At 42.4% G+C, this 27,603-nt stretch overlaps 3 protein-coding genes across 7 annotated transcripts in view; 2 read left to right on the forward strand and 1 right to left on the reverse strand.

Moving 5' to 3' along the window:
• MTHFD1 (methylenetetrahydrofolate dehydrogenase, cyclohydrolase and formyltetrahydrofolate synthetase 1) overlaps positions 1-14,343 on the forward strand; it is a 60,975-nt gene extending 46,632 nt beyond the window's left edge. For all 5 annotated transcript variants that reach the window (XM_007184280.3, XM_007184279.3, XM_007184281.2 and 2 more), the window contains 10 exons: positions 46-114; positions 384-495; positions 590-729; positions 2,989-3,030; positions 5,446-5,546; positions 6,402-6,579; positions 8,877-8,984; positions 9,512-9,664; positions 12,613-12,706; positions 14,091-14,343. In XM_007184280.3, the coding sequence (XP_007184342.2) occupies positions 46-114; positions 384-495; positions 590-729; positions 2,989-3,030; positions 5,446-5,546; positions 6,402-6,579; positions 8,877-8,984; positions 9,512-9,664; positions 12,613-12,702 (993 nt within the window). In that variant the 3' untranslated portion in view covers positions 12,703-12,706; positions 14,091-14,343. The remainder of the gene's footprint in view (positions 1-45; positions 115-383; positions 496-589; positions 730-2,988; positions 3,031-5,445; positions 5,547-6,401; positions 6,580-8,876; positions 8,985-9,511; positions 9,665-12,612; positions 12,707-14,090) is intronic.
• ZBTB25 (zinc finger and BTB domain containing 25) overlaps positions 1-27,603 on the reverse strand; it is a 54,974-nt gene that overhangs the window by 598 nt on the left and 26,773 nt on the right. The window lies entirely within an intron of this gene.
• AKAP5 (A-kinase anchoring protein 5) lies at positions 18,740-24,491 on the forward strand. The gene is made up of 2 exons (XM_028167041.2): positions 18,740-18,877; positions 21,459-24,491. Exon 2 carries the CDS (start codon positions 21,726-21,728, stop codon positions 23,010-23,012), a length of 1,287 nt encoding a protein of 428 aa, XP_028022842.2. The 5' UTR covers positions 18,740-18,877; positions 21,459-21,725; the 3' UTR covers positions 23,013-24,491.

Below are 27,603 nucleotides of genomic sequence, written 5' to 3' on the forward strand. Positions count from 1 at the left end.
GTTTTTTGCTGGTGGGAATCAACCCTTCGTGCCTTTGTTTTGCAGGGAGTGAGCGGGGCATTGACAGTACTCATGAAGGACGCCATCAAGCCCAATCTCATGCAGACATTAGAGGTGAGCAGGGTGACTCCTGCCTTCCTGGATTGGTTGTAAAGCAGATTGTTCCTGGGGAGTCAGAGACCTTCTCTCCCTGGTCATCTCTTTCTTCCCATTCTTTCTCATAGTTGTGACTGGGACTTTACTGAAATCTAAAAGAGGCGGCTTCATACTTTCCCTTGGGAAGTCTTTTTCTTTTGGATTCCAGCTAATTTTGGTCCCCTTACCGAGTGGTCCCTTTTGAAGCAGGATGGGCAGCTTCGCTCATGATGTCTTGATTTCCACAGGGCACTCCAGTATTTGTTCATGCTGGGCCATTTGCCAACATCGCACACGGGAATTCCTCCATCATTGCAGACCGGATTGCACTCAAGCTTGTTGGTCCCGAAGGGTTTGTAGGTTAGTGCTTTTGCAGAATCAATGATAGACTGTTTTTTCTTTTAACATCAAGGGAGTTGGGATGGCATTTTTACAGTTGCTTTTCTCATGACAGTGACTGAAGCAGGATTCGGAGCAGACATTGGAATGGAAAAGTTCTTTAACATCAAATGCCGGTATTCTGGTCTCCGCCCGCATGTGGTGGTGCTTGTTGCCACTGTCAGGGCTCTGAAAATGCACGGAGGCGGCCCCACGGTGAGGAACAGGAGTTGGAAGAGTTTGATTCTCAGAAATGTTCTGAAGGCTAAAGGGAAACTGGATGACTTGTGCCACTTTTTCATTAGGCTGCTCTTGTCCTCATGATTAATGGGTTGCCAGAAGCAGGGGATATTCAGACGGCTCTTGTGCTGGCTGCCTTATCACTCCTAGGCAGTACCAGCTCTTCCCATTTTAAGAGAGCCAAGGTTGTCGTCATGGCCTACCTTTCGGAGCAAAACACCTGATAATATCAAAACCCCTCCAAGGACATGTGCTTGGCTATATTTACAAAAAACTCCTTTATGTTCAGACTGTTCTTTTAAAATCTGAGTCCCTTTTCCCTCTAATGGTGGTGCTGGCAGCCAGCCAACCAAACCATTTAGCTGAGATAGAGGTCAGCCCCTTATTGGGAGGGGGGTGCTGGGCAGGACGACTAACAGCTTGGAGTCGGGGGAGAAGGAGCTCCAGACTGCCTCCAGGTGATGGGGAGAAACAGGTGAGCGTGGTTTATCTTCAGCTCCAACCTGAACTTTGTGTTTTCCTGAATTCATACTGCTTAGAAATTGTACTTTTTGCTCTGTTATTTTAACACCTTTTCTTCAGCACCTGCATATGAAGACATGGTGCTTGTTTTCAGAAATTAGTTGAAGAAGTATTAAATTCCTGTCCTCTGGGAGCTGGTCTAGTAACTTGATAAATAAGACCTCCCTCACCGACAGAAGAAAATCCCTGTTTCTTAGTGTAGTGATCAGGGGTTTTCCTGTTACAGCAGTTCTCAAGAATGTTGGTCTCAGAACTTTGTTACGCTCTTAAAAATTATTAAGGGCCTAAAAGAGCTCTTTGTTCAGGTGAGTTATGTCTGGTGATATTTACTATATTAGAAATTAAATATTGACATAAATATTAACATAAATAACATTTTTTAAGTGAAAAGTGACTATATTTTCCAAAACAACATTTAGGCATTGTACGTTTTTCAGATCTCTTCAGTATCTGGCTTAATCGAAGACCGATGGATTCTCATCTTTGGCATTTGATCTGTTGTGATACCACATGTCCCATAATCTTTGGAAAAGTCCATTGTATACTCAGGAAATAATGAGAGTGAAAAGAGCCATAATGTCTTAGAATTATGGAAATAGTCTTGAACTCTTGGACCCCATGAAAGGATTAGGTCCCCACTAAGGGGAGAGCCACTGCTGTCACAACCCCAGCACACCTCTCCAGCCGTACTCGTCCCCGAGGCACTCCTAACCCAGGAAGCCCCCTTCTGCTAGGAGTGCAGGACAGACTCCCTTTTTCTTGCTGCTCATAACCAACATTTCTCTCTCTTGCACCCCCTCACTCACCCTCACGCCTTTGCACCTCCTCTCCTCCTGATCTCATGCCTGGAAAACACTGGGGGCGCGTAAGCTGGCAGCACTGAGGGGAGAGCTTTGCACACAGCTCTGCCGGGACCCTCGCCTGCTGCTCCTGCTACCTGCTGGAGCCACGTGCGGCCCGGACCGTGGGCTCAGGTCCCTGCTTCCTGCCCCGCCTCTCTGAGGCCGCTTTGGAGTTGGAGCACCATGGTGTCTCTGAGGAAAGGGAGCAGAGCAAGCTGAAGGCCTCTTAATCACTGTCCATTGCCCAGTGGGGTCCCTGGAACTGGCGCCTTCACCCCTGTTGCACTTCCCTGTGGATGCAGCAGGGCTGACCCACCAGATACCTCTGGAACAGTGAGCACCCATAGAGGGAGAAAAGCCTTGTGTGTTGTTTCCCTCTTGTTCCTGTTGCTCACGTGCCCCATTCAGCTCCACAAAGGAGTGGGCTGGCTCCGTGGACCAGCTCACGAACCCATCGCAGGGCATCGCAGACTTCACGGCACATGTCTCAGGGTGGCTTTTGCAGGGCTCACGCTGCCTTTTTCTCTACACTCAGCTTTACTTCCACCCCCACTGCTGTGTGCTTCACTCGCTGGGGTTTTGCCCCTGCCAAGGACACATCCCTTCCCTCACCTGCCTTCATAGATTCATCCCTTCTCATCTCTTCAATTCAGGCCACAAAGGTCTCCCACTCTGCTCAAAGCAGTCATTTTTGTTCTGTGCCGTAGTATTGGTCATAGCTGTAAATCTGTAGGGCAGAAAACAACCTTCTACTGCTGTGTATCCCCCAAGCATGCAGCTTCTGGCCTTTAACACATGGCAAAGCACTGTTTGAAGCTGAACTCTAATTGTAAGTAGAAAATGCCTCTGACTTTGCTTCTTTTCCTTCCAGGTTACTGCTGGACTTCCTCTGCCCAAGGCTTACGTAGAGGAGGTAACTTCAGTCACTTCTAATTACTTGGCCTAGAAAGCACCACATTCTGAATCAGCATTTCTCAGCCTGGCCCATTTAGAAATGACTGGGCTGTCGCTATGACCCAAGGTTGCTCTTGGGAGCAGGGTGTGCTAACAGGCCTGCAGTGTGCTGAAGAACTGTACTAAATGAAACAGGGAAGAAATGCCTCATAAAGCAATTGCCTGCATAGGATGTCAGTAAAACCACTCCCCTAGACCAGTGGTTGGTTCTCAACCAGAAGCAATTCCCCCCATCCCAACCCTCACCCCAGGACATTTCGCAATGTCTAGAGACATTTTTGATTGTTGCAACTTGAGGTGGGGAGTGCTACTGGCATTCAGTGGGTAGAGGCCAGGGATGCTACAATGCATAGGACACTCTCTCCACTATGAAGAAATATTCAGCCCAAAATGTCAGTAGTGCTGAGGTTGAGAAACCCTGCACTAATCTCATGGAAGTTGCCTTGTCTTCCCTGCATTAGTTCGTTGATTCTCAAATGACGTTCATATCAGAAGCAAGTAGGGGCCTTTTTTGAAATTCTTTTTCCTCTGCAGAGTTAAATCCATATTAAGGGGCCAAGATAGGGTCAGCATCCTGGTTATTTTTCTAGGCAGTTTTCATAAACTGATTTGGTTTATGGCATTAAGCAGGAGCTCAAGGAATTGTGAGCTCAAACCTTTTCATATTTATATCATTTACCATCGAAGAAACATCTCTAGCACCAGTTTGGGGTCATCGTGTGAGAGATTAGGCCCCCGAATGAGATGGTAAGTTCAGCTGCTATCACTGTTGATTCAAGTTTTCTGCCTTTTTTGGAGGCTTTTAAATTGTCAGGCAGTACAGGGTCACTTTTCAGCCCCCAAATGAAGTAAGTCAAAAGCAGCTAGCAAAGAATTGCTGGTGCCTTCAGTTTGCCTGTCTTCTGAGTTATGATTTGCCTTTTATGGTCATTTGTCTGATTCATGCGTAGGAGGGGAATTCACAGTTCTGGCCCTCCTGCCACCCCGCAGCCTTTCCTGCATCTAATTAGAGCAACTGCCCCTCACTGGCCCAGCTGGTGTCTTCATTTAAGAAATTCTACTTATTTAAAACTGTTCTCAATCAATCTTACGTATTAATTGGTTTTCATGTGACTAGAGGTAAGGAATTAGCTGTGCTCTTTAGAATGTCAACTAAATTCTAATCTCAGTTTTCAGTTATTAAGGGGGGAAAAAGCATCAATCATGTTTATAATGATCTCAGTTGTTTTCTATATCTTACCTTTTTTCTGTTGTTTTATGGAACCCACAAACCAAGCGCTATTACTGCTGGGTTTTACTCACGATCTAGTGTACTTATTTTTATATAAGACTATGATATTTTCATTTTTAAAATACTTAATGTATTTTAAGCTTATATAATAATATACCCTTTGTAAAAAAAAATTAAATAATACAAGAATATAATATATATATGATTTGAGTCCCCTGTTAACAGTTGGTGCGTATCTCTCAACATCTTAAAAAAATTCCATGAATATGCACATGTATTTTTGTATTTGTCCAAAAATGGGATTAATTAATCTCTTCATAGTTTCGCCATTTCAGTACATCTTTGAGAGGTTCCATGCTAATACGGATTTTCGCACTTTTCATAACATGTACCTGATACATATTTATCGAGTGTGTGTATCATGATTCACTGGCTCAATCCCCTACTGAAGGAGCTTTGTGTTGTTTGCAGTTTTCCCATGCTGCAAGCAGTGCTCCAGGAAGCGTATTTTAAAATATTTTAAAATGTGTTTCCTTAATTACTTTCCTTTAAATTTCATAGTATTTGGTTCTTAAAAATGGTATTTATCTCATTTCTGACACAAGAAGGTTTATGGTTCTAACACAACATTGTAAAGCAACTATATACCAATAAAAATTAATTAAAAAAAAAAAGGTTTATGGTTGAGATCATTTAAACCCGTGAAAGCATCACTGATGACTCCATGTTTTCTGACAAATGCCACACACTATGTATGCTAGGCCCTGTCTTCTGATGGCAGGGTCTGTGCCATGCTGAACAGAGTCGGTTTGTACTGCTGTACCATATAAGTACATACAATCTATAAAACAGGGGTCGTAAATATAATTTATTTAAAGGCAGCTGATTCCGTTCAAACAGCAAATAAGCTATTAAGATACAGCACGATGAGGGCAGATGCCCCAGCAAATCTCACCCTTTCAGGGCAGCCAGGACAGGCGCACAGCTCACTCCAGGGCTGCAGCCTCCAGCATGTCTCTGTTGGCTTGTCCTGACAGTGAGCGGCTTCTGGGTCAAGGAGACAGTTTCTCTTTTAAGAAGAACCTGCAACTGTTTTCAGTTCTGCTCTCTGACCTCACAGACCTTCCACTGTTGTTTCTGCAGAACCTGGAGCTGGTTGAAAAAGGCTTCAGTAACTTGAAGAAACAAATTGAAAATGCCAGGATGTTTGGAGTTCCAGTGGTAGTGGCCGTGAACGCCTTCAAGTAAGTATAAAGTGTAAGAGTCGAGGGGGAGTGTGGAAAACGGCCAGCAAACATCTCCTGGTGCTGATTGTGCAGCCCAGCTTTCAGCTTTGTTCTCTTCTTCAGTTACTGCTATTGGTTATTAAGCCTGTGCTTTGGGAGCTGTTGATGAGAGCCTGCCATATGACGGGCACTGCATATGTCACAGGGGACTCATCACCTCACTTGCTGAGGGTCCAGAGTCAGATTTGGCTCCTGTGGGTGCCCTTCTCTACCAGGTGAAGTGGGTAACACACAGGCCAGAAGTTAACTGTTCTTTTTGGTCTTTAAAGGCCTTTTGTGCTAAGAGAAGGTCATAGCCCTACACAGTTCTATTAGTTCACCAGGTCTGGTAGGATGTTGTCTTGACAATTTGTTAAACGTATTGAGCTGGAAGTGTTCCTGTAAGAGAACTTGTGTGGGTTGTTTAGTTATCGTAATGCTGGTTTTGGTCTTGTTCTGATGGTCTAACCACAGCAAAATAGGAAGCAAAATTTTTGAAAAGCTAGTATTTATCGATTCCTTATGATGTGCCTAGAATGTTTTAAGTACTTTGCATGTATTTACCGTCTAAGCCTCATAACATCCCAATGAAATAAGTGCTATGATTATGCCCATTTTACCCATGTGGACACCAAGGCACATAAAGTTTAAGTAACTGGCTGAAAGTCACCCAGCTAGTAAACTGTGGAACCAGGGTTCAAACCCAGGCAGTATTACTTGATTAGTGTCTGTTTATCAGTGGGTAATTCACATGGGTTTTAATGGCAAAAACATGACAGATTCTGTCCTCTCCAGCCATCATCAATGCTTTAACGTGAAGCGCTACCTTTACAGGACAGATACGGAGGCTGAGCTGGACCTCATCACCCGCCTCGCCAAAGAACATGGGGCTTTTGATGCTGTGAAGTGCACTCACTGGGCAGAAGGGGGCAAGGGCGCCCTGGTGCTGGCTCAGGCCGTCCAGAGGGCAGCTCAGGCACCCAGCAGCTTCCAGCTCCTCTATGACCTCAAGGTGGGTTACCTGCTGTATGCAAAAAAAACAAAAAGCACAATGCAGTTTCTGTGTGGCTGCTTCTGCTTAGAGCCTGTGTTTAGCAGCTTCAACCTATGGGTTTGATTCCCATGTAGGTGAGTTACACGACCACAGCCTGGACTCTCAACTCCAGACAGCTTTCTTATCAACGCACGTTGCTGCTTACTGGCAGAGGAGGGCGTCCAGGCAAGAACACCCCGGGAGGTTGGCTCACATCCTAACTTTGAAAAGGCTCACAGTACAGTCCCTTTGCTGGCAGGAGAGAGGGTTACATATAGAAGCAAGAGTCATGGCAAATTGGCAAGGGGCTACATCAAACTCAGAAACATTTTCCCCAATATAGGGGAAAGCAGTGTGGTCCAAAGTGCACTTCCTGGTACAGACGCTGCCTCAAGTTCAGAGAATCACTCAGGTGCAAAACCAAAGCACCTTGGCAGGCTTCAGCATTCTTTGCATCACTGAGTAAATTATGGTACATCTGGCTCAGGCAGAAGCACTGCTTATTCTGGGATGCAGTAAAGATAGTTCACAAAAATGTTGTTATTATAGGGTTGTATTTTGTTTTCAGTTCTCTGTGTATTTCAGGATGTGATTAGACATTAAGTAGTATGCCCACAATAATTGGAAACTGTTAGGAACATGGGATGGATGTTGAAGCTAGTTCTGCTTGTATTATCTAGGCTGCTTTTTGGCTTGATTTTTAGAAGATAATCATAAACTTTCAAAAATAGCCATAAAAAGGTAGACGGAAGAAACCCTATTACTCTTGAATTTTAACAGTCTCTTGTTTTCTTTGCCCCTTGCAGGTATAATACTCTTATATCTTAGTTACAATTAATTAACATTCTCCTATTGACATGGACATTTTCCTGTTGAGCTTTAGTTTTATAGACTGGTTTGAAAACCTGTTCAACCAACCATCTTTTTAGGAAATGCCCTAAACACAAGTTTGCACACAAATACAAAGCATTTATAGGCACCCTTTCTAAGCCCCCATCCACAGTACCTGAATTAGGAAACCCAGTCCTTGAAGGTGAGCAGGAGGCCTGGAAGAAGTGGGGTAACGAGGACTTTATAACCCATTTCTACTTGGAACTTTTCTCTGTTCTGACAAACAGGAGGCTGCCACTTTTTGTCTTAAGCATCTGTTGGTCTTAAATCACTCCTCAACGAAAGTACTTTTGCTTCAGAAGTTCTGAATATGCCTTGGCATTTATAGAGCTCCAATTATAAGAGGCATATGAAAGTAGTTTCTATTGGATCTTTATAAAGCTGTAATTGAATAGACAATTATATTTATTTATATCCATTATACAAAGCCCCTTCATAAATGATCACTGTTTAGTTCAAAAGAAAATGTTTATTTTCATTATTTAAGATAATTATTTCTTTCACAAAACAAAACTCAGTGTTCTCTTAGCCTTAGTTGCTAGGGAGCGTAGAGTCTGATATTGCCTAATTTCAGTGATTTGCTCACCCAGGTTACCTGTGAGTAGCTGTCCTTCCCATTTCCGTCGGGTAGTTACTCCCTGTGCTGTTTGCTCTGAATCCTAGTGCCCTGAGCTAGGCTGCAGCAGCATTTAAGAGGCCAGGCCCCACTTCCGAAAGCTTTGCCCTGGAGGAAGCAGCCCTGGGCTTCCTTGTTAGACCTAGAGGTCACTGGTTGGACCACTGGCCGCCCTCTGCTGCACTGTTTGCACAGGTGCCATGGAAAGCATTTCCTTTCCCACCACACCCATTGCATGTTGATTGTGTAAGTCACTAGGTTGTTTAAATATGTAGATGATCTTATTTTTATAACTATTTCTAAGTAACAGCGATTAACGATCGGTATGTTGTGTTAAAGATGGCATCTGCCTCTCCTGTACACACCAGGGGTTCTGTGAATGGATATCAGTTGCCTTAGTTCATAAACAGTATCCCAGGTCTGCTTTGACAGGAGACTGATCTTTGTTATTGAAGCATTATTTTTTATTTATGAAGAAATAGTTATTCTTGAGTAGTGAGCAGTACTGTTTATGATAGTGAGGTCTTAAATACACACACACACACAGTAATTTTACACCTGTGGGACATTTTCCACGTATAAAATCTGGGGCTTGGTAGTAAAAAAAAGTTCTAATCCAATAAACCTCAAACTATTTGCCTATTTGTGTATGTGTATAAAAACATCTCTGGCCCTTTTGGGGACTCTGACCTGGAACATGGCCGTAAGTAAAGGTTCGTGTCCTCATGGGTGTCTAGTCATGGTCTCCCCTCTCTTTCCTGTCTGTTAGCTCCCAGTTGAGGATAAAATCAGGATCATTGCACAGAAGATCTATGGGGCGGATGACATTGAATTGCTCCCCGAAGCACAGCACAAAGCTGAAGTCTACACAAAGCAGGTAGATGTTTGGTTGGTTCTTTCAGCTCTTTATCCAGCAGGCCTTGGGGTCAGAATACCTGCATTCTTCCAGCCCACCAGGCATTGCTTCCCTCCTCTGGGCGGCAGCCTTCTCCCCTCTTAAATACTGAGCGTGGATTAGGTGGTCCGGCCCCAAGTTCTTTATCTACCCAGAGGTGGTATGTGAGTGTGGGAAAGCCATGAGGAAATATGGGGTGTCTTTATTGAGAGCCTTTAGTCGTACCTTCATATCTGCTCCAAGCTATCATTTTTAATTGCTTATATAAATGAAAGTGAAATCCCTTGTGGGATATGGTTGTGAGTGCTTACCTCCTTCACCCAACAAAGGTTTTTTTTTTTTTAATCAATAATAACTAAGCTGGAGGAGGGCAGTGATGTAGAGATGGATGTAAAGGGAGTTGGATGTTTCAAATAAATTGCAGAAGCCACATCAGCACAGTGCCCGGATGTTCTTCGTTGCATTGCCAGCCTTTCATTTGTCCCACTTCTGTTCCTGTCTTTCCCCAGGGCTTTGGGACTCTGCCCATCTGCATGGCCAAGACACACTTGTCCTTGTCTCACAACCCAGAGCAAAAAGGCGTGCCCACTGGCTTTGTCCTCCCCATTCGCGACATCCGCGCCAGCGTTGGGGCTGGCTTTCTGTACCCCCTGGTGGGAACGGTGAGTGAGTGCTGCAAGCAGAGAGCGCTGCTTGTTCACCCGTGCTTCTTAAATTGATTACTGAAGCCATCACACAAATGCCGAATTAGCAGAGTTCACTGCTGAGGAGAAAGCTGGAGTCGGGCCCGTTACGATGAATCGTCTTGCTATGGACCATCTTGGTCTCAGTTCAAGGATGGTGCTATGACTGCTTGTACTGAATAATAATTCTGTTTCCCAGTGGCAGTATGACCTTGACTGAATCCAGGATGGGCCTGACTCATAGGCTGTGGTGGTGCTTATATATAATCACAACTGACTTTTTTGGGCACCTTTCACAGACTGACTCGGTCCTCCCAACAGCCCCTTTGAGGCTCTGCACCTCCCAGGTCTTCTCGACAGGCCTGGAGCTTATGCCTGAAATTCAGGGAATGCATCATTTTTGAGTAAAGAATTTCCCCCTTAAAGTGTGAGTGAACCCTGTAGATATGAAAGGTGAGGGGGTTTATTTACACTTTGAGATGATTTAATTATCAAATCTTATCTTAACAGGTTTCATGCATGTTTAAGGAGGAAAATTGCTAATAGGGAGGTAGAGGAAAGCTTAAGGACATACTTGCAGTTTGGACTAACTTTGTCCCAGAGTCTGCATTGATCCTGTGCCCAGGTTCCCCCATAGATCCGCCCAGTATCCTACATCTGCAGATTGTTCTTACTGCAATACAGGATCGAAATAGTAAACTAAGCCAATACACAAGTAAAAGAAACCAATAAACCTCCTTTTGGAGCTTCTTTCAGTATAGTAAGAAAGCAGTAGGAGGTGATATGATAGTTGAAAGTATGGAACATTAAAACTGAATCCACTTTCACCCCTGCTGGGTTTGGCCTTGGGCAGGTTATTAAAGGTGTGAGCCCTGCTCTTGTCAGCTCTCTGTGGGGCAGCAGCATCGCGTCACAGTGGTGGTCAAACAGGGCGTGTGCACCAGTGCCCCTCAGCCCCTCCCTCCAGAGGCAGGAGGCGTGCGTCGCTCTGCTCCGAGGTTCGTCAGTGCCTGGGGTTTGTAGAAATTCCCTTTCAGTAGGAACGTTAAACCATTTACCCAGCACCTCGAATACTTCAGAACGTGTGTTGTTTCCGGAGAAATTGTCGGCACCTGACAGCTGAGGAGCAGTATTGTCGCTGCTCCTTTGATGTGTGGGTGCAGAGGGGTGGCTGTAGAGACGAAAGCAAAGCTGAAAGTGTCAGGCTGGGACTTTCTCATCCAGAACAGACTCTCACCTTAGAAGCCCACCTGGACCAAGACGTTTCCGCACATAATCTAGACGCCTTAACAATTACTGTTCTTCAGGGTTTCTGATTGCTGTTGGGGCCTGAACAGGGTTCAGAGGACTTGAGCATTTTATGTACTAATTCAAGGTGTGGTGGCTTCTCTTTGGAGTTTCATATCGAAGTTCCTATATGTATGTACACATAATCTTTTCATTTAAAAACATTTTCTGATTATCAACATGACCAATGTTTAAGGGGAAAAAAGTCCTCTTTGGGAAAGAGTAGTACTGATAATCCTATTAATCGCTATTTTGGGGATTATCTTCAGAATTTTCTGCCAATGTGCACATGCGTGTCTACATCAGTGGGCACCTGTCCTTCATCTTTTTTTAATTAATTAATTTATTTATTTTTATTTTTGGCTGTGTTGGGTCTTCGTTTCTGTGCGAGGGCTTTCTCTAGTTGCAGCAAGCGGGGGCCACTCTTCATCGCGGTGCGCGGGCCTCTCACTATTGTGGCCTCTCTTGTTGTGGAGCACAGGCTCCAGACGCGCAGGCTCAGTAGCTGTGGCGCACGGGCCTAGTTGCTCCGCGGCATGTGGGATCTTCCCAGACCAGGGCTCGAACCCGTGTCCCCTGCATTGGCAGGCAGATTCTCAACCATTGCACCACCAGGGAAGCCCTGTCCTTCATCTTTATAGTGTCATCTTCAGGCTCTTACGCTAGGGTGGAGGACCAGTCCCTTCCTTTTTCCTCCTTGTCCCCATGCTCAGCAGTTGCTTATCTCTTATAGAATGTGAGAACAGAGACCGATGTCAGCTACCTGTAGTACGTTCTAGGAAGTATTGATTGGCGCTCAGATGTCAGAATCAGGTTTTTTAAAGTATAAGTGTTTTGTGTTACGTAAGGTGACTCATCCTTTTCTATGACATTTTTATAGTTAAGTTGTAGAAGTTCCACTTAAACTCTTTTCCTGTCTAGATCTGATTTGAAACTTGTATGTATGTATTCATTATAAAGGACATTGTTACAGGTTAAAATTATACTGAGTTTTCCACTTACAAGCCTTACAGATTTATATCTAAGTAGATGTTTGTCAAAGCCAACTCTTTAGAAAAAGAAGCAAGTGTAAATAAAATCCATGAGCATTGCAAGTTCAGGTTTAGAAGGCCAAATTGGACCAGTTAGAACAGTGACTGTAAAACCATCTAGATTAGGTACAGAAATGTCTTGGCCTGAGTTAAAGGATACTGATTCCTAATGTTGTGTTGCTGAAGCAAAAATAATATGGGTATCTACACAAGACTCATTAAAACAAAATTAAACAGCAGACAAGCCCTGCACCTCCTTTTGGTTTTGTGATGTGAGAACCGAGGGGGTGAATAACTGACTCCTCAGCCTCCCCAGCACCTGCCATTGTGGGACGAAGGTGGAGGCACCTCCTCAACCTCTTGTTGCACCAGTCTGTGTGGGAGCCCATGAGGAAGCCTGGTGTTTGGTTTGCTGGAGGACTCGAGGGTTTCTCTCTGAGATCATAACAGGATCAGTGACTTGGTTTTTAATATGTAACATGAAGAGTGCCATTTTATGGTTAACTATAAAATAATATGCTGTCTTTGTGCCTTGAGCTTTCTAGCTGAAGGGAAGGTGAAAAAAACATCATATTAAGTTTGTTTTTAATGCTATTTTGCATCTCCTAGATGAGCACCATGCCTGGACTCCCTACCCGGCCCTGTTTCTATGATATTGATTTGGACCCTGAAACTGAGCAGGTGCATGGGCTGTTCTAAACAGGTAAGTTGTTTCTGGTGAAAGTTCTGCTTTTTTCCTTATGAGGCATGTTTATGAATTATAGGACTCCAACTAAAGCTATGAAAGCGCAAATTCAGTGCTTTCAAAAGATTTCTTTCCAGACATCAGTGAGAGGAGAGGGGGCAGTAGTGAGGGTTGGCAGTAACCAATGAAGGAAATACTTATATTTCAACATTTCTGGAAGAAGAGCAGGGTTCATCACAGTTTGGCAGCATAGGGTGGAAAGGCGCCATCCAGTGAACTATGGAGGGACCCCAGTGGAGGTTAGACCTCCTCTGTGGAGCCCCAGGAGCCTCTGGGCTTGGAGCTGATGGCACATTGGAGGGCAGGAGCAGCTGAAGGTCTGTATACTCTGAATAGACAGTTGGCACACAAGAGTGAGTAAATGTCCCAGAAAGTAGAAAAGAGAAGGAAGCAGGACCAGTCCAGGAGTTCTTGGGTCTTAAGTGAAGGGCCCCCAAGTACTCATCACAATGAATGAGCCACCCCTGGACATATCCAGGTGAAATTTCAGAAACATCAAATATGAAAATCCTAAAAATCTTCTCCAAAGAGGAAGAAATGGCTTGCCTATGAAAAAAATGAGAATTAGCCTGAACCCCTGTCTTCTTATCAGCAGTAAAAGGCTCTTAGACAGTGGAGGAATGCCCTCCAAGTCTACGGGGAAAGATGACTTTCCACCTGTATTTACACCCACCAAATCTATCCAGAGGTTTTCAGACACGCACGGTTTGCCACCCCGACGCCTCTTCCTAGGAAGGGATTTAGCGGTGTACTCCAGCACGGTGAAGACCAAACAAAGAAAAGGGAGACACGGTTTTCAGGAAACCAAAGCCTGGTCTGGACTGTAAAGAAGGGCAGTCCTGACAACTGCAGGTGACCCAGAGTCACAAATCCCACGTGGAACAGGAGGAGGGAGGAATTGAGAAAGAGTAGAGAGAGCTAGAAAGACAAGGGTGTCAAAAGGGTAATTATGCAAAAGAAAAGCTCTAACATAGTTTAAGAATGTAAAGGTCCAGGTGGAAGCAAACCGTGGCTGTCATCTGGGCAACTGTAAGGGTGGTTGCTCATAGAAGCACCTCTGCTTGCACATCAGAGAGACCGTGTGCTAGATGCTGGGGGAGCACACAGAAATGTCATCCTGGCTCATGCTTGGTCTGCCCTTGAACAGTATTCACACAGCCATAATGTAAATGCTGTGCATTGTCTTCAAGTCTATGGACAGACCCCAGAAGAGCTGGCAGTGGGAAAGGAGGTAAATGTTGACAACTTTGACAGTGCGAGAGGGTGATGGTGCTGTGTGGAAGGGAAGAGGAGATGTTTCAGCACTTAGAGAAAACTATTTCTTGTTTCGTTTTCCTTCCAGATTGTCCATCTTCAAGAAGCAACTTTGAAAGTTTGGCCAGTGTTTATTCAGGCCTCATATCGGGAAGTGTGTGGAAGTTGAGAGAAGTCAGTCCCGGCCCCGAAGATTTTCTGAAAAATAAGTAGTGGGAGTTTCCCCAGAAGCCTTTCTTCAGTCTTAATTCCCACCATCGTGTATAAATCAACACAAATCATTCATGCACATGCCTAATTACTTTACTGAATCCATAGAATAAAAGTAAATAATTTTGCAATCTTGGTGTTCAAATATAAATTGTAGCATTAACAGACTGCTGCCCTAGCTCTGCTGTCCTGTGTGATCCGGGAGACCCCTGGGACTGAAGAAGCAAGTTGTAGTGTGTACTATATGATACATTGTGTTTAAAGGGGGAAAGGTGCTTGCTTGTATGTTTCTGGGAGGACAGGAGACCTCCTGAGAGGGCTGAGGGAGAAGTAGAGTCTGGAGGACGTGCCTTTTTGTCATATACTTTTCTGTATTGTTCTTTTTTTTTTACGCCGAGAAAGTATTGCTTACACAGGTTTTTGTCCTGAATTTCCTTAGAATTCCCGTTTCTGTCACAGCTTTAGCACCATTTTTTAAAAATTTATTTTATTTGTATTTATTTTTGGCTGCGTTGGGTCTCCGTTGCTGCGTGCGGGCTTTCACTAGTGGCGGAGAGCAGGGGCTACTCTTTGTTGCCATGCACGGGCTTCTCACTGCGATGGCTTCTCTTGTTGCAAAGCACGGGCTCTAGGCAAGCAGGCTTCAGTAGTTGTGGCTCGCAGGCTCAGTAGTTGTGGCACACAGGCTTAGTTGCTCCGCGGCATGTGGGATCTTCCCGGACCAGGGCTCGAACCTGTGTCCCCTGCATTGGCAGGCAGATTCTTAACCACTGCGCCACCAGGGGAGCCCAGCACCATTTATTTTTAAAGTCCTCAGGAAGGATGGTCATACAGCACTAACTGTAGGGTAGCTCTGTTCTATTGGTTCAGCACATATTTATTGAGCTTCTACCCTGTGCCTGAGCTCTCTCTCCCTCCCTACAGGATGTTTTTTCCCTCACTTGTTTTCCCTTCTCTTCTTGTTCTTTATCTTCTATCTCTGTTCTTCCTCTCCCATCTTTCCTCCCTTTTCCCCTTTTTCTTCCTGCATTGGATCCTTCCAGAAGATGTTGCATCCCCACTGGTGCCAGTGCTAAAACACTGCTAGCATGGGCAGAGCAGTGTTTTTCCTGGTGTCCTTGGTTTTATTATTATTATTATTTTTTTTATTAATTTTATTTATTTATTTATTTATTTATGGCTGTGTTGGGTCTTCGTTTCTGTGCGAGGGCTTTCTCCAGCCGTGGCAAGCGGAGACCACTCTTCATCGCGGTGCGCGGGCCTCTTACTATCGCGGCCTCTCTTGTTGCGGAGCACAGGCTCCAGACGCGCAGGCTCAGTAATCGTGGCTCACGGGCCGAGCTGCTCCGCGGCGTGTGGGATCCTCCCAGACCAGGGCTCGAACCCGTGTCCCCTGCGTTGGCAGGCGGATTCTCAACCACTGCGCCACCAGGGAAGCCCCGGTTTTATTATTTTTAATCCCCTAGGTGTGATTGTAATAGTGTCGGTTTTGCAGTTTAAAGAAATGATGACAGTGCTTCGGAGGGCATATGGCAAAAGGGGTCATGAGCACGGAGCCCCAGCTCCACCATGCTTTGTATACTGCCTGGCACATTGTACCCACTCAGTGATGTCAGTTCCTGTTTGAAAGCATCATTTGGGCCCTGTCTGCACGGAGTTCATTGTTTCTAGTGTTTTTTAAAATGTCCTATAAAACCTCATCTGGATGGGACTTGCTGGGAATTCAATTTGTAAACAGGGGAAGAAAGCAGTCTATCGTCAGACATGGTGACTTAAAGATCACCTTAAGGAATTTAGCCTTCCTCATATCACCAAAAAGCCATGTGGGTTTATTTATTTATTTAATTAAAAAAAATTTTTGGCCGCACCCCACGGCATGCGGGATCTTAGTTCCCCAACTGCGCCCCCTGCATTGGAAGCCCGGAGTCTTAACCACTGGACCACCAGGGAAGTCCCTGCCGTGTGTGTTTAAATCTTTAATATTGATAGAAGTAGTGAACACAGTTGGTGGGAGAGGGTAAGTGGAGGTTTATAAGGCAAAAATTATAAACAGCCCTAATACAATAAATAAGCCAAATTGTTTTCACCAGGTATTGCTTGGAGTGAATGGACTAATGCAAGAATTTTCCTAGAAGTAAAATATGCCTTCAGTAAAAATTCAAATGGTACAATTTGCTCTTTCCACTTGGCAATATACCTTGGAGGTCTTGCTCCATCAGCAGTTTGGGATTCATCTTGTTTCTTAAGGCTGTGGAGTATTTAAACAGTCCTTCTGATGGACGCTTAACCGTTGTTTCATGGTTTGGTAGCTACAGGCCCAGGCTGTGGGTGAATAGGGACCAGGATGGGAGAAACGGTATGATCAGTAGAGATCAGATAAATAAGCAAGTGATTTTATTGGCACGCTGTGTCTGGTGATGTTAACGAGATAAGCTGTAGGTAGGATAATTTCTCATCAGATTGGAGATATATTTAGAGCCTGTTTCTCATTATATAATGAAAAGCTACTAATTGAGTAGCAGACAATGATATGGGTAATAGCTTACTAACTGTCACTTAAGTGAGTTCAAGGATGACAGGTTTCTTTCATGTATGAGGTACTGGATACATTTTTTAAAACTCAGATATGGCATCGGGTTCTAGTTATATTCTAAAGAAAAATGACAGCGCAGTATTTTATTTATAGTTCTGTACTCTGTGAGTGTGTGTGTTGGAGGTTGGAGATGAGTTATATGTAATATACCTTACAGAAATCTGCCCTTCAAATAGAAAATCAATTCACCTCTTACCTCAAACCACTCTTCAGTTCCCTTTCAGTAGTCTTTTTTTTTTTTAAGAAAAGCAAGTGGGATAAGATCTTACAAGTCATTAAGATGGCCTTTATTGCTTTTAACCTATCGCTGATTTCATTTCCAGTTACTTCCTAATAAGACAGCTATTCTACCCTATCTTCATCTAGATAAGCTCATCTTATTTTTGCCTGAAATTGTTGCAAACTCCCAGATCTGCTAGATTTGAGAAAACTTGGATCTCAATAAGTAATTGCACCTCAGTTGGTTATGAGTGGCCTGGATTTCTTTTGGCTTGTTTAAAGTTCAAAACTGACAGTAAGCAGGGTTAGTAACTCATCTGGGGATATAAAACATCTTCACAGACTGGTATTTGCTGAATGAACAAAGATAAATTGAATTCTTAATTATAACTACTATAAATTAGATGCTTATGGATTTTCCTGTTTTACAGCTCTTGTCTCTAAGATCTTGACAGCTTAGATTCAGCTTTGCTGTTGTCCTAATCTTTGCTTAGTAAGTTTCAGTGGAAGCTATAGAAACTTACAAAGGTAAAATATATTCCTGGAAAAACATCCAAAAATGGGTAACTGAGGTTTACTCTCAAAGATCATGATCCTATTGAAGAAAAGAGTTAAGTACAACTACTTTTCAGTAGTTCTTCCCTCCATCTTAATAGGTTCTTCATCTGCCTGGGAGGGGCCAGAGGAGAAGGCAGGAATTGTGCATCCCACCTGACCTCACCTCTGGAGCTCCCAGGAATGCCGTTGTAGGTAACATTAAGCCCACTCTCATTGTAACACCTTTCATTAGTGTTAATGCATTGTACACAGTGGATTATGTGTACAAATAAATGCTTATGGTGCTTTTCACTAAGGCTAGGAACTTGTTTAAAGACTCAAAATGTGTGAAAATACACAGCCTAGCTAGTCAAGCAGGAGGGTAGATATTGCCTGTGCCCTTTGCTCTGATCAGGACTGGAATGGTGAGGAAAGCTGTCTCCTATTCTCCACACCCCACTTGAGAGGGACAAGGTTAAGCAGGCACCTAGGAATATCCTGAAGGGAAACGTGGATAACTTGTAAGCTACTTATTCTTGGAAATATATATAAGGTATAAAGGATGGATGGGGCTGGGTTCCTGTGTTCTGACCTCGATGGCACAGAGATTGCATCATCTCTACCTGCCTTCTAGATACTTAGGAAGACACGGGTCTGTGTCTTGGGCCTCTGAGAGAATTTGGCAATGAAACCTTTGATAACCAAAACTTTTCCAGGCGTGGGTTTGGGTGTAATGAGGTTTTTCTCTCTCAGTTCATGTAATTTTCTCGCCAAACGAGATTCACTCTGCACAGTTTTGAATCCTGCTTTTAAACTGTGATATCTGCTGTGACTTAAATATTCAGTGGGGCGATTTATAATGGGAGTACCTATAATTTAAAATTGGATTTTGCTACTTTGCGTCTGAGAAAATGGGAGGCTTATGACCCTGGTCCCCTCCCCATCTGCCAGCCCTCTCTTTCTCGGTGGCCCCCGATGTGGTCGCGCGGCGGGGATTGACGCCAGGCTGGGAGCGCCCGTGGCTGGGCGAACTGCTCTCGGGAAGACCTCCTGATCACCCCCTCACCCCTCCCCCGCGCCCACCGCCCCTAGCCCGGCCCCGCCCCGCGCCCGCACCCGCACCCTCCGCGCGCATTGGTGCAGCCGGCTGTCAGTCCCCGCCCTCTGGGGGAGGGGGCGCCGCGGGGCTGCGGTCCCTCTGCAGAGGGCTGCTTGCTCCGGGTGCGACCGTGGCTTCCCGCCTACCCGTGCGCCCAGCCCTGCGAGCGCCCCCGCGACCTCGGCGACAGCGTCGGCCAGGGACCCCGGCGCCCGCGGTAAGTGAAGAAGGCGAGTAGGTTGCGGGTAAAGGGTGCGGACCGGTGCCCGGTCCGCTGACCGCCTGCGGGGCGAAGTGGGCGGGAGGTGCCCGCTGGACACCGGGAATCCGAGCCGCCCGAGGTGGCCGGAGTGAGAATCGGGAAGGTCGTTTGTCTGCAGAAATCTCCAGCCAGCGCGACCCTCAACAGCTCTGCCCACACCTGTCGTTACAGCTCGTGTTGCTGGTAGCTTTTTTCCTTCTTTGCCCTTTTGGGGGGAAATAAGAGTGTCGGGTTCCTGGCCATTATAATTGTGCAGATAGCTTGAAGCTGGGTTATGTCTTCCACGCCCCAGCACTTTCCTTTTTGAGTACTTTTCTGCTGCGCTCTAGCTCCTGCCATAAGGCGATTCAAGCCGAAGGAGAGACGCCCTCCTCCAGGAGAAAGCTTCGTGGTCCACACCTGGCGCTGGGAGAGATTCACTGCTTTCCCCAGGAAGTGGCTGCTCTTCGCCTCCGTGCTTCTCTGCTCACGGGAAAAGGGGAAGGGGTATTTTTTGTGGCAGTAGACTTGCGATTCTATCAGGAAATTACAACAGGGACTTTAAGATTGCCCAGGCGATAAAACTTTGTGCAGGTTAAGGACGAATCATTTGCAGTCTAATGTCCTGCAAAGTTTTAGTATCTACAGGCTGCATTTTCCCCATTTCAGTTAGGTTTTGTTTGGGTATTTATTTCTGCATCATGATATACATTTAAGTGAGCTTCTCAAGCAGTTGTCTTTGGGCAATCCAGGTTAGTTTCAAATGATACATTCCTAAACATGATCCGATTTCAATATTTCTATTAGCTATACAGCCTCTGGTTAATAAAAACTCTCAGGCACTGAGAACTCACAAGAGGTGACGAGACTTAAGGAGCTATAATCAGCTGTGGTTCTTGTGCTTATGCAAACATCATATGAGGAGGGACACTGTAAAATGTTCATATTTTAGTTCCATCATTGTTCTAGGATGACTTTGCCTTTCTGTCAGGGGCATGGAGTATGTAACACTCAAACTAAGAGAATATTTACTTAGATCATGAACTGATTTTCAGAGTTCCAGTTCCTTCTGTGGTTCACAGAATCAAGAGCTACCCAAATAAACCTTCAACAGTGAAGGATTTACAAAAAAAAAAACAGTACAAAGAAAGAGTCCCTTTGCTTATTTTAGAACATCCATCAACTAAAATTCATAGGATTTTTGTTAGGTGATCACCTCACGTCTCTATTCATTGGTACCCTCATACCATTCTGTGGATTGATTTAAAATATACCTTTATATTTATATGTAACTAATCAGTTTGCCAACTGCATATCTTATCAACTTATTTCTGGCTTTCAAATTAGTTCCAGAACCAAGAAAATAAAATATAAAGAATTGCAAAAGCTTAAATTTTAAAATAGCAAGAACTCAGTCTAGTCTTGGTTCAGTTATCAGTTGATGGGCTACATTATGGTAACACAACCATTTAAGCAATTTTTAAATTTTTTGACTAGCGAGTCTAGTGCAGATTAGCATCTCCAAACAATTCATTTTTCTGATGATACTCTTAAAACCCGGTTCCAGAGGACAGGCTTTAGAAACAGGCAATCTTGGGTTGAATCTGAGCTCTGTTATCGATTAGCTGTATAATCTAGAGCAAGTTAGTTAATCTCTCTAGGCCTTGATTTCTTCATCTGTAGATGGTGATACCACCACCTACTCTGTAATGTTGTGGGAGGATTAGAGATGTATGTAAAAGTGCTTATTAGCACTTCCTGATAGACAGGAGTTGCTCAATAAATGTCAACTATTATTACCAATCACTCTGACCTTCAACTACGTGCTCGTTATGGAAAATGTTTGAACTGCAGATACTTAGAAAAAAAAAGTCAAAATTACACAAACAGATTTGAGAGTGGAGAATGACAGTAATGTTAAAAATTTCCCAAGAGCATGTATGAAAAGTAGCACCTCCTTCATGGAACATACATTTTTAGAACAGAAACCTTATGGTATAATGGAAAGAACATTAGAGAGTCAAAGTCTTCAGTTCTAACTCTGGCTATAACCTCATCTAACTGTGTGGCTTTTAGCAGGCCAGCTGCCCACTCTGGAGCTCAGTTTCTTCATCTGGCTGGACTTGAATAATCTCAAATAATCTCTAAGATCCTTTGCAACTTCAGAGCTCTTTATTGCATTAATAAAAATTACACCCTGCCCTTCATTGTTTTTTGTTGTTCATGGTGGTGGTGGTGGTTTTTGTTTGTTAACTTGCAATTCAGAGTCATAAACAATTCGTAAAGACAGCACAACTCCAGAACTGATAAAATCATATCAGATTTGCAGAGAAATCCAAAATGAAGTTTTAACAAACAAAAGACAGCAAAATAAATTCACACTGAAATCTTCTGGATAGGGCAAAAGTAAACCCCAATTTTTATTCTCCAGTCATTTTAGTAAGTTATTATATGGGAAACATGCCCAGTAGAACCATATGCATTCAACTGAAATAGTCTCTATAGAAAACAGTAGGCTGATGGTGAAATAAAATACCACTCTCTTTTCTCTTATCAGGTTGACCCTTAAATAAAACAAAAATCTATCCAGTAAAAGGGCTTTCATGAAGAAATTAAAGAGAGAAATTACAAGTAATAGAGAAACTAGGCATTTTTATAACTGGAAAAACCACCTAAAACAACTGTATGGAGTAAGACAAAAGGAGTGATTACATCGGGAAGAAATTTTACTTAGTGTGATATTTTTGCCTACTTTTTTGTCATAAAAGGCTGCTAAGGAAGAGAGGATATACTTTTCTAGAGAAAGAAAGAGTGTAATATAAAAATGGAGAACACAGTTCCTGAAATACAAGTAGAAAGCAAGGATGAGAAGAGATCAGCAGAAGTTAGTCCTCAGAATGAGAGGCAGGAGGAAAAAGCATCGACGCTTTGCTTCAAGAGAAGAAAGAAAGCAGCCAGAGCAATGAAGCCCAAAGCTGGCTCTGAAGCTGCTGATGCAGCAAGGAAGTGTTCCCCAGAAGCAGGAGCCTCTGATCAGCCAGAGCCCCCCGGGGGGGCCTGGGCCTCCATCAAACGCCTTGTAACACGCAGCAAAAGGTCAGATTCTTCAAAGCAGCAAAAGCCCTTTGAGGCCAAAGTGCAACCTGAAATCAATGCTGAGGATGATCATTCTAAAAAAAGGGCAAAGTCCAGACTCAAGATTCCCTGTATAAAATTCTCAAAAGGGGAGAAAAGAAGTAATCATTCCAAAATTATAGAAGACTCAGACTGCAGTATCAAAGTCCAACGAGAGGCTGGAAGTTTGGATACAAAAACTCTGACCCAATCAGATGACCAGGCAGCAAAGACCAAGTCGAAGCAGCATGTAAGGGAAGATGTCTCACAGAAAGGGAGTGATGAGGTCTGTGAATCAAATGTGAACAACAGCGTAACTTCTCCTGGAGAGAAAGTGATTTCAGTAGAACTTGAGTTAGATACAGGGCATTCTGCTATTCAAACAGGAACTCTAATCCTTGAAAAAGACATTGAAATGCTTGAGGAAAAACAAAGCATCCAACCTCAGCAAGCAAGCCCACTGGAAACTTCAGACACAAAACACCAGCTCCCAGTGGTTTCTGATGTTCCTCCCTCACCTGCAGTCCCAGATCAACAAATTCTGGAAGAAGCCAGAAACAGTATCCTAGAAAGTGGACCAGACTGGAAAGACCGTGAAAGTAAAGAGACTGTTGCTGAGGAGAGTAAGCCGAAAGATACTGAACTGAGCCAGGAATCAGATTTTCAAGTAAATGAAATCACTGCAGAAAAACCCAAACCAGAAGAAAGCAAAAGAATGGAGCCAATTGCTATTATTATCACAGACACTGAAATCAGTGAATTTGATGTTAAGAAATCTAGAAATGTCCCTAAGCAATTCTTAATTTCAATCGAAAATGAGCAAGTGGGGGTTTTTGCTAATGATAGTGGTTTTGAGAGTAGAACTTCAGAACAATATGAAACACTCTTAATAGAAACAGCTTCTTCTCTTGTCAAGAATGCTATCCAGTTGTCTATAGAACAGCTGGTTAATGAAATGGCCTCTGATGATAATGCAAAAAGCAATCTTCTACAGTGACTTAATTTCCACATCATGGGAGGGAAAAAATGCTTAATGGTAAATTATTTTACATATTTGTGGCATTTCTTATTCAGTAACAAATGAGAGATTTAACATCTGTAGAATTTAAAGGTACAATTCCAACCCAGAAGTGCTAAAGAATTAAGTTATAAAACCCTCCCTTATCACTGAAATGTAGCCACTTCTGGATTGGAGGAAGTCAGTACAGATTGCAATGAAAAGTGATATCCAGGAAATTGCTAAAATGGTTTGTGGAGATCAGAGTGCTTGGGAGAAGCAAGATGTATTTATTGAGTACTTGCGGTATGCCATAAGCTCTTTAATGTCCTCTGATGTCACAAAGCCTGGTTTCCTTTTAAAAGTTCAACACTGTGTATAGGTTAACATCGCATTCTGTTTTCAACAACTTTTTTTTTACAGTGCACTTTTATGTTGTATAAAATGGTGAATAAGGTGAGCTATTTTTGTGAATGTGTGACTTATAGCTGTTATACTCCTAGGCAGTAGTCTTACCTCAAAAAAATACTGCAAACCAAAAAAATAATAGTTTGATTAAACATGAGTGGTTTTCTAGTCTTGCTCAAGTTCCTTACAAAAGCCATTCACAAATTACTTCAAACACGCAAATAATTACCAAGTGCAAAGGTGTGGAAACAGCGAGTGAATTTTCCATCTCCATCTTTCTTCTGCCCCAAGCAGACCTGTATAAAAATCCACTTGTGCATGGGATCATCTGCTGAAAAGCTAAGAACAAAAAACAAAACAACAGGGCTTCCCCGGTGGCGCAGTGGTTAAGAATCCGCCTGCCAATGCAGGGGACTCGGGTTCGAGCCCTGGTCCGGGGAAGATCCCACATGCTGCAGAGCAACTAAGCCAGTGCACCACAACTACTGAGCCTGTGCTCTAGAGCCCACGAGCCACAACTACTGAGCCTGCGTGCCACAACTACTGAAGCCTACACGGCTAGAGCCCGTGTTCCGCAACAAGAGAAGCCACCGCGATGAGAAGCCCGTGCACCGCAACAAAGAGTAGCCCTCGCTCGCCGCAACTAGAGAAAGCCCACACGCAGCAACAAAGACCCAACTTAACCAAAAAATAAATAATTTTTTAAAATTAAAACAACAAAACAACAAAAAGTGGATTATTTTCCATCCAGGAGAAGACAAACTTTCCAAGTAAAAAATCATCACATATAACACATGATTCATATTGCAAGATTAAATCTCTGGAGACTGTATTCATCAATCTCTCCTCAAAGAGGGGAGAGTGGACTCAAAGCAAACCTGGCTGTAAAAGTCATAGGAAATCATAATAATTTAGTGAAAATATTCATGCTTGGCTAAGAATGAGCCAAATACATCTTTCATTGTGCCTATGTGTTGAGAGACACCAGTAAAAATTTTACACAGATAATGAAAATAAACTTTTTCATCAGTACTTTTAGTCCAGCTAGTCCCCTACAAAAAAAAAAAAAAATTGAACTTAACAATGAGAAGGGCTTGTTTGCATTTTATTCAGTTATTTAAATCATCGATCTCAATGACTGCCGTATTTTTTGAAAAAGTAATTGTTTCAACCTTTCCTTGTGTGAAATGGCCCTAATACTGCAACACACTTCCCTACCTCACAGGTCAGGGTTCCTATTGTACAGTCCTCCACTGTCTAAACTGAGTGACAGTGTCACTCTGAAAGTAGATGAAGTAATGAAGAGCTTTTGCTTGAGTTGTAAGGTATTTGTACATTCTTGGAGAAAAGAATGTACATTAGATGATTTCAAATGATCTGGTGACTTCCTGCATTATTTATGGATTGCATACAGAAAGTATGTGCTAATTTGTCCCATAGAATCTTCATTTCTTCCTGTAAGTATATATTGAGACCTCTGGCAGAAGAACCTAATCTGACTTTGGAACTGAACCAGATAATGGATATTATTAGCAAGATTCTTTGCTGAAGTGTAAATGTATTCCCCGTATTCCCCCAGATTTTCCTACCTTCATGCTTATAACCTTGGGGGGTGGGGTGGGAGGAAGAGGGAAACTACCAAAATCCTTCAGTTTCACAAGATGAAAAGTGGATCTTTCAAAACATGACCCAAGAAATCAATTTCATTTAATTGTATAATTTTTAAACATTTTTTTAAAAAAGACTGCTAAGTCATCCTCCCTAAAAACTCTTTTTAATTCACTATATGTGGTGCTAATGGACTTGGACAGCTACCAGCAACTACATATTTAAAAGTGAGCAATTTAAAAAGACTGATTAAAGTTGGTGCATTTAACAGTGTTTTGAAGAATCCTGCCTTCATTTACTGCAAGGATGGCTCAAGCCATATACTTTCATTGTAAATTTTTAGTAATTTCTCATGAATGAGCAAAAAGTATAGCATTTACCAGTTATTGAAAATATTTTGAAATGTTTAGGTATATTTATTTGGGAGTTTTAAAAACATGTGAGGTAAATATGTGTAATGAAATTCTTCTAAGAAAGTAACATTTTATCTAAGTAGTCCTAGGTTTCTATTTTTTTTCCACTGTGGTGTGGTACGTATTTGGTTAGAATGTATTATAATTGATTGTTTTTGTGATGAAATGTGTACTCTATTTGCATTCAATCTTAAGTGGTTTCTCCTCAATCTTTTCTATTGAGAATATCTGGTGAATTAAATAAGTAGGATCCAGTTTGAAAAAGGATTCCAGAAATTAATTGATCTCAATCTGATTATATCTGCTACATGGCCAAATCCTACTACTATGAATTGTAAGGTGGTCTAAATTGTTTTGTTGTTATAGAATAATTAGGAATCAGATGACTTAGAAGTTTCTCATAAAATATTTTTTTTATTTTAATGGTATTTATTTTAAGCAATGTGACCTTATATGCAAGACATTAAATGAATATAAATAGGTTCTTATTCAATTCACATCCATTTGACAATATTAAAATATCACTTAAAAGGCAATTTAATAACACCACATTAATTTTCCTTTAAATTTGCTGTGGTATAAATGCTTTTAGTGAACACTTATTAAGTAGCTGGGATTCAGTTTCTCTTTGAACTCATAATTTTACAAGGCTGGCTGGTTTATCAGATAACTTCTTCAGCACATTATCTTCCCCCTTTTAAGATCGAAGTATTATTCAGTTTGCTTTACAACAAGCGAATACAAAAATCCTCCTCTATTTTGTGTAGCACTATTCACTTAACATTTTCTCAAAGTACTTTATAGGATATAAAAATAGTCCCTGGTAACATTTAAGTAAAGGTAGCAGAAAACAAAAGAACATTCAAAGAGAAATTATGTTCCCTGCCACCTCCTCCACCTCAAAGAACAATAAGCATTTGGCACAAATGGAGTTCTTCAGAAAAGCTGTCAGCATAATTTTCTTTGAAGGTAATCCATTTGACAGCATGAAGTTTGTGATCTTAATTGGTCTACTATTTAATGAAGTCTTAAAAACTCTGATTTATTTCTGAGAGATTGTTATTTCACCAATATGTGTGAATAGCCTTCCAGCTAAAGGCTTTTAGAAATAATGGATCATGAGAGGGCACCAGTCGAATCTGGCTTCTGCAAAAAATCCAGAGTTAACTTCATAAGTTTCTAACTTCAAGTTGCCTTATTTTTTATAGTTAATAATTAATTTGGGGGGGGATTTACGGCAGAATTAACATAATTATTAGGCTTTAGAATCCCATTGAAAATACCCCTTTAATGTCAACTTTATTCAAATGTGTGAAGTCTGCTTTCTAATTTCACCTGATACTCAATACATTAGGGGTGGACTTTTCTGCCTGCCCTTTCTGCATTTTTAAACATCCTCATTTAAGGTTTAGCGTTTCTTAGTTTCAAATTCCTATGATGTTTTATTGTTTCACAAACATGAAGTTTCTCATTATACAGAATTCAAAATTTCAATATATAGTATATTTTATGGCACATTTTTGAAAAGTTTTTTTGTAATCCTTACTTAGTTACAAAAATTTAACAGAAAGAAACTACTTAAATTTAGATTAAATTCAATTTATTCAACGTGTGTTGGGTATGACACATGCCAAACACTGATAAAGGGGACAGGCTCCCTGCCCTCGAAGAGCTCAACCTAGGGAGCCCCAGCAACTGAAACTTGGACAGGGGTTAAGGCAAAGAACCACAGTAATGCAGCATCGTGAGTGCATGGAGACTAAAGAGAAAGCGATTCATTTTGTCTGTTATGGGGAGATGGTCATATAAATACAGGGGCGGTTTGATAGCATTCAGTTGCTAAGTAGCTTAAAAGTATATTCCTTCTGATTTGTGAACAGGTGCAGAAAAAAGCCTGCATAATGTTACATATTTATAGTAGTTCTTTGTAAAAATGTTAACTGGATGAGCTATTATGAAAGCAGAAGTTCCAATTTGTATTTCTCATTAAAGTTAGTACTATATTATTGTGGATCAGATGCGAATATTAAAGAAATAATACTCTGTAGAAAAAAGGTTTCAACCTGAATTAATATATGTACTGTTAATACAAAATAAATGTTATATTGGCTCATGTTTATTTATCCAAATCTTTTAAGAGAAACGTGGTATATAGTACGTTA

This window comes from Balaenoptera acutorostrata, chromosome 3 (assembly GCF_949987535.1).
Source record: "Balaenoptera acutorostrata chromosome 3, mBalAcu1.1, whole genome shotgun sequence".
Lineage (NCBI taxonomy): Eukaryota > Metazoa > Chordata > Mammalia > Artiodactyla > Balaenopteridae > Balaenoptera > Balaenoptera acutorostrata.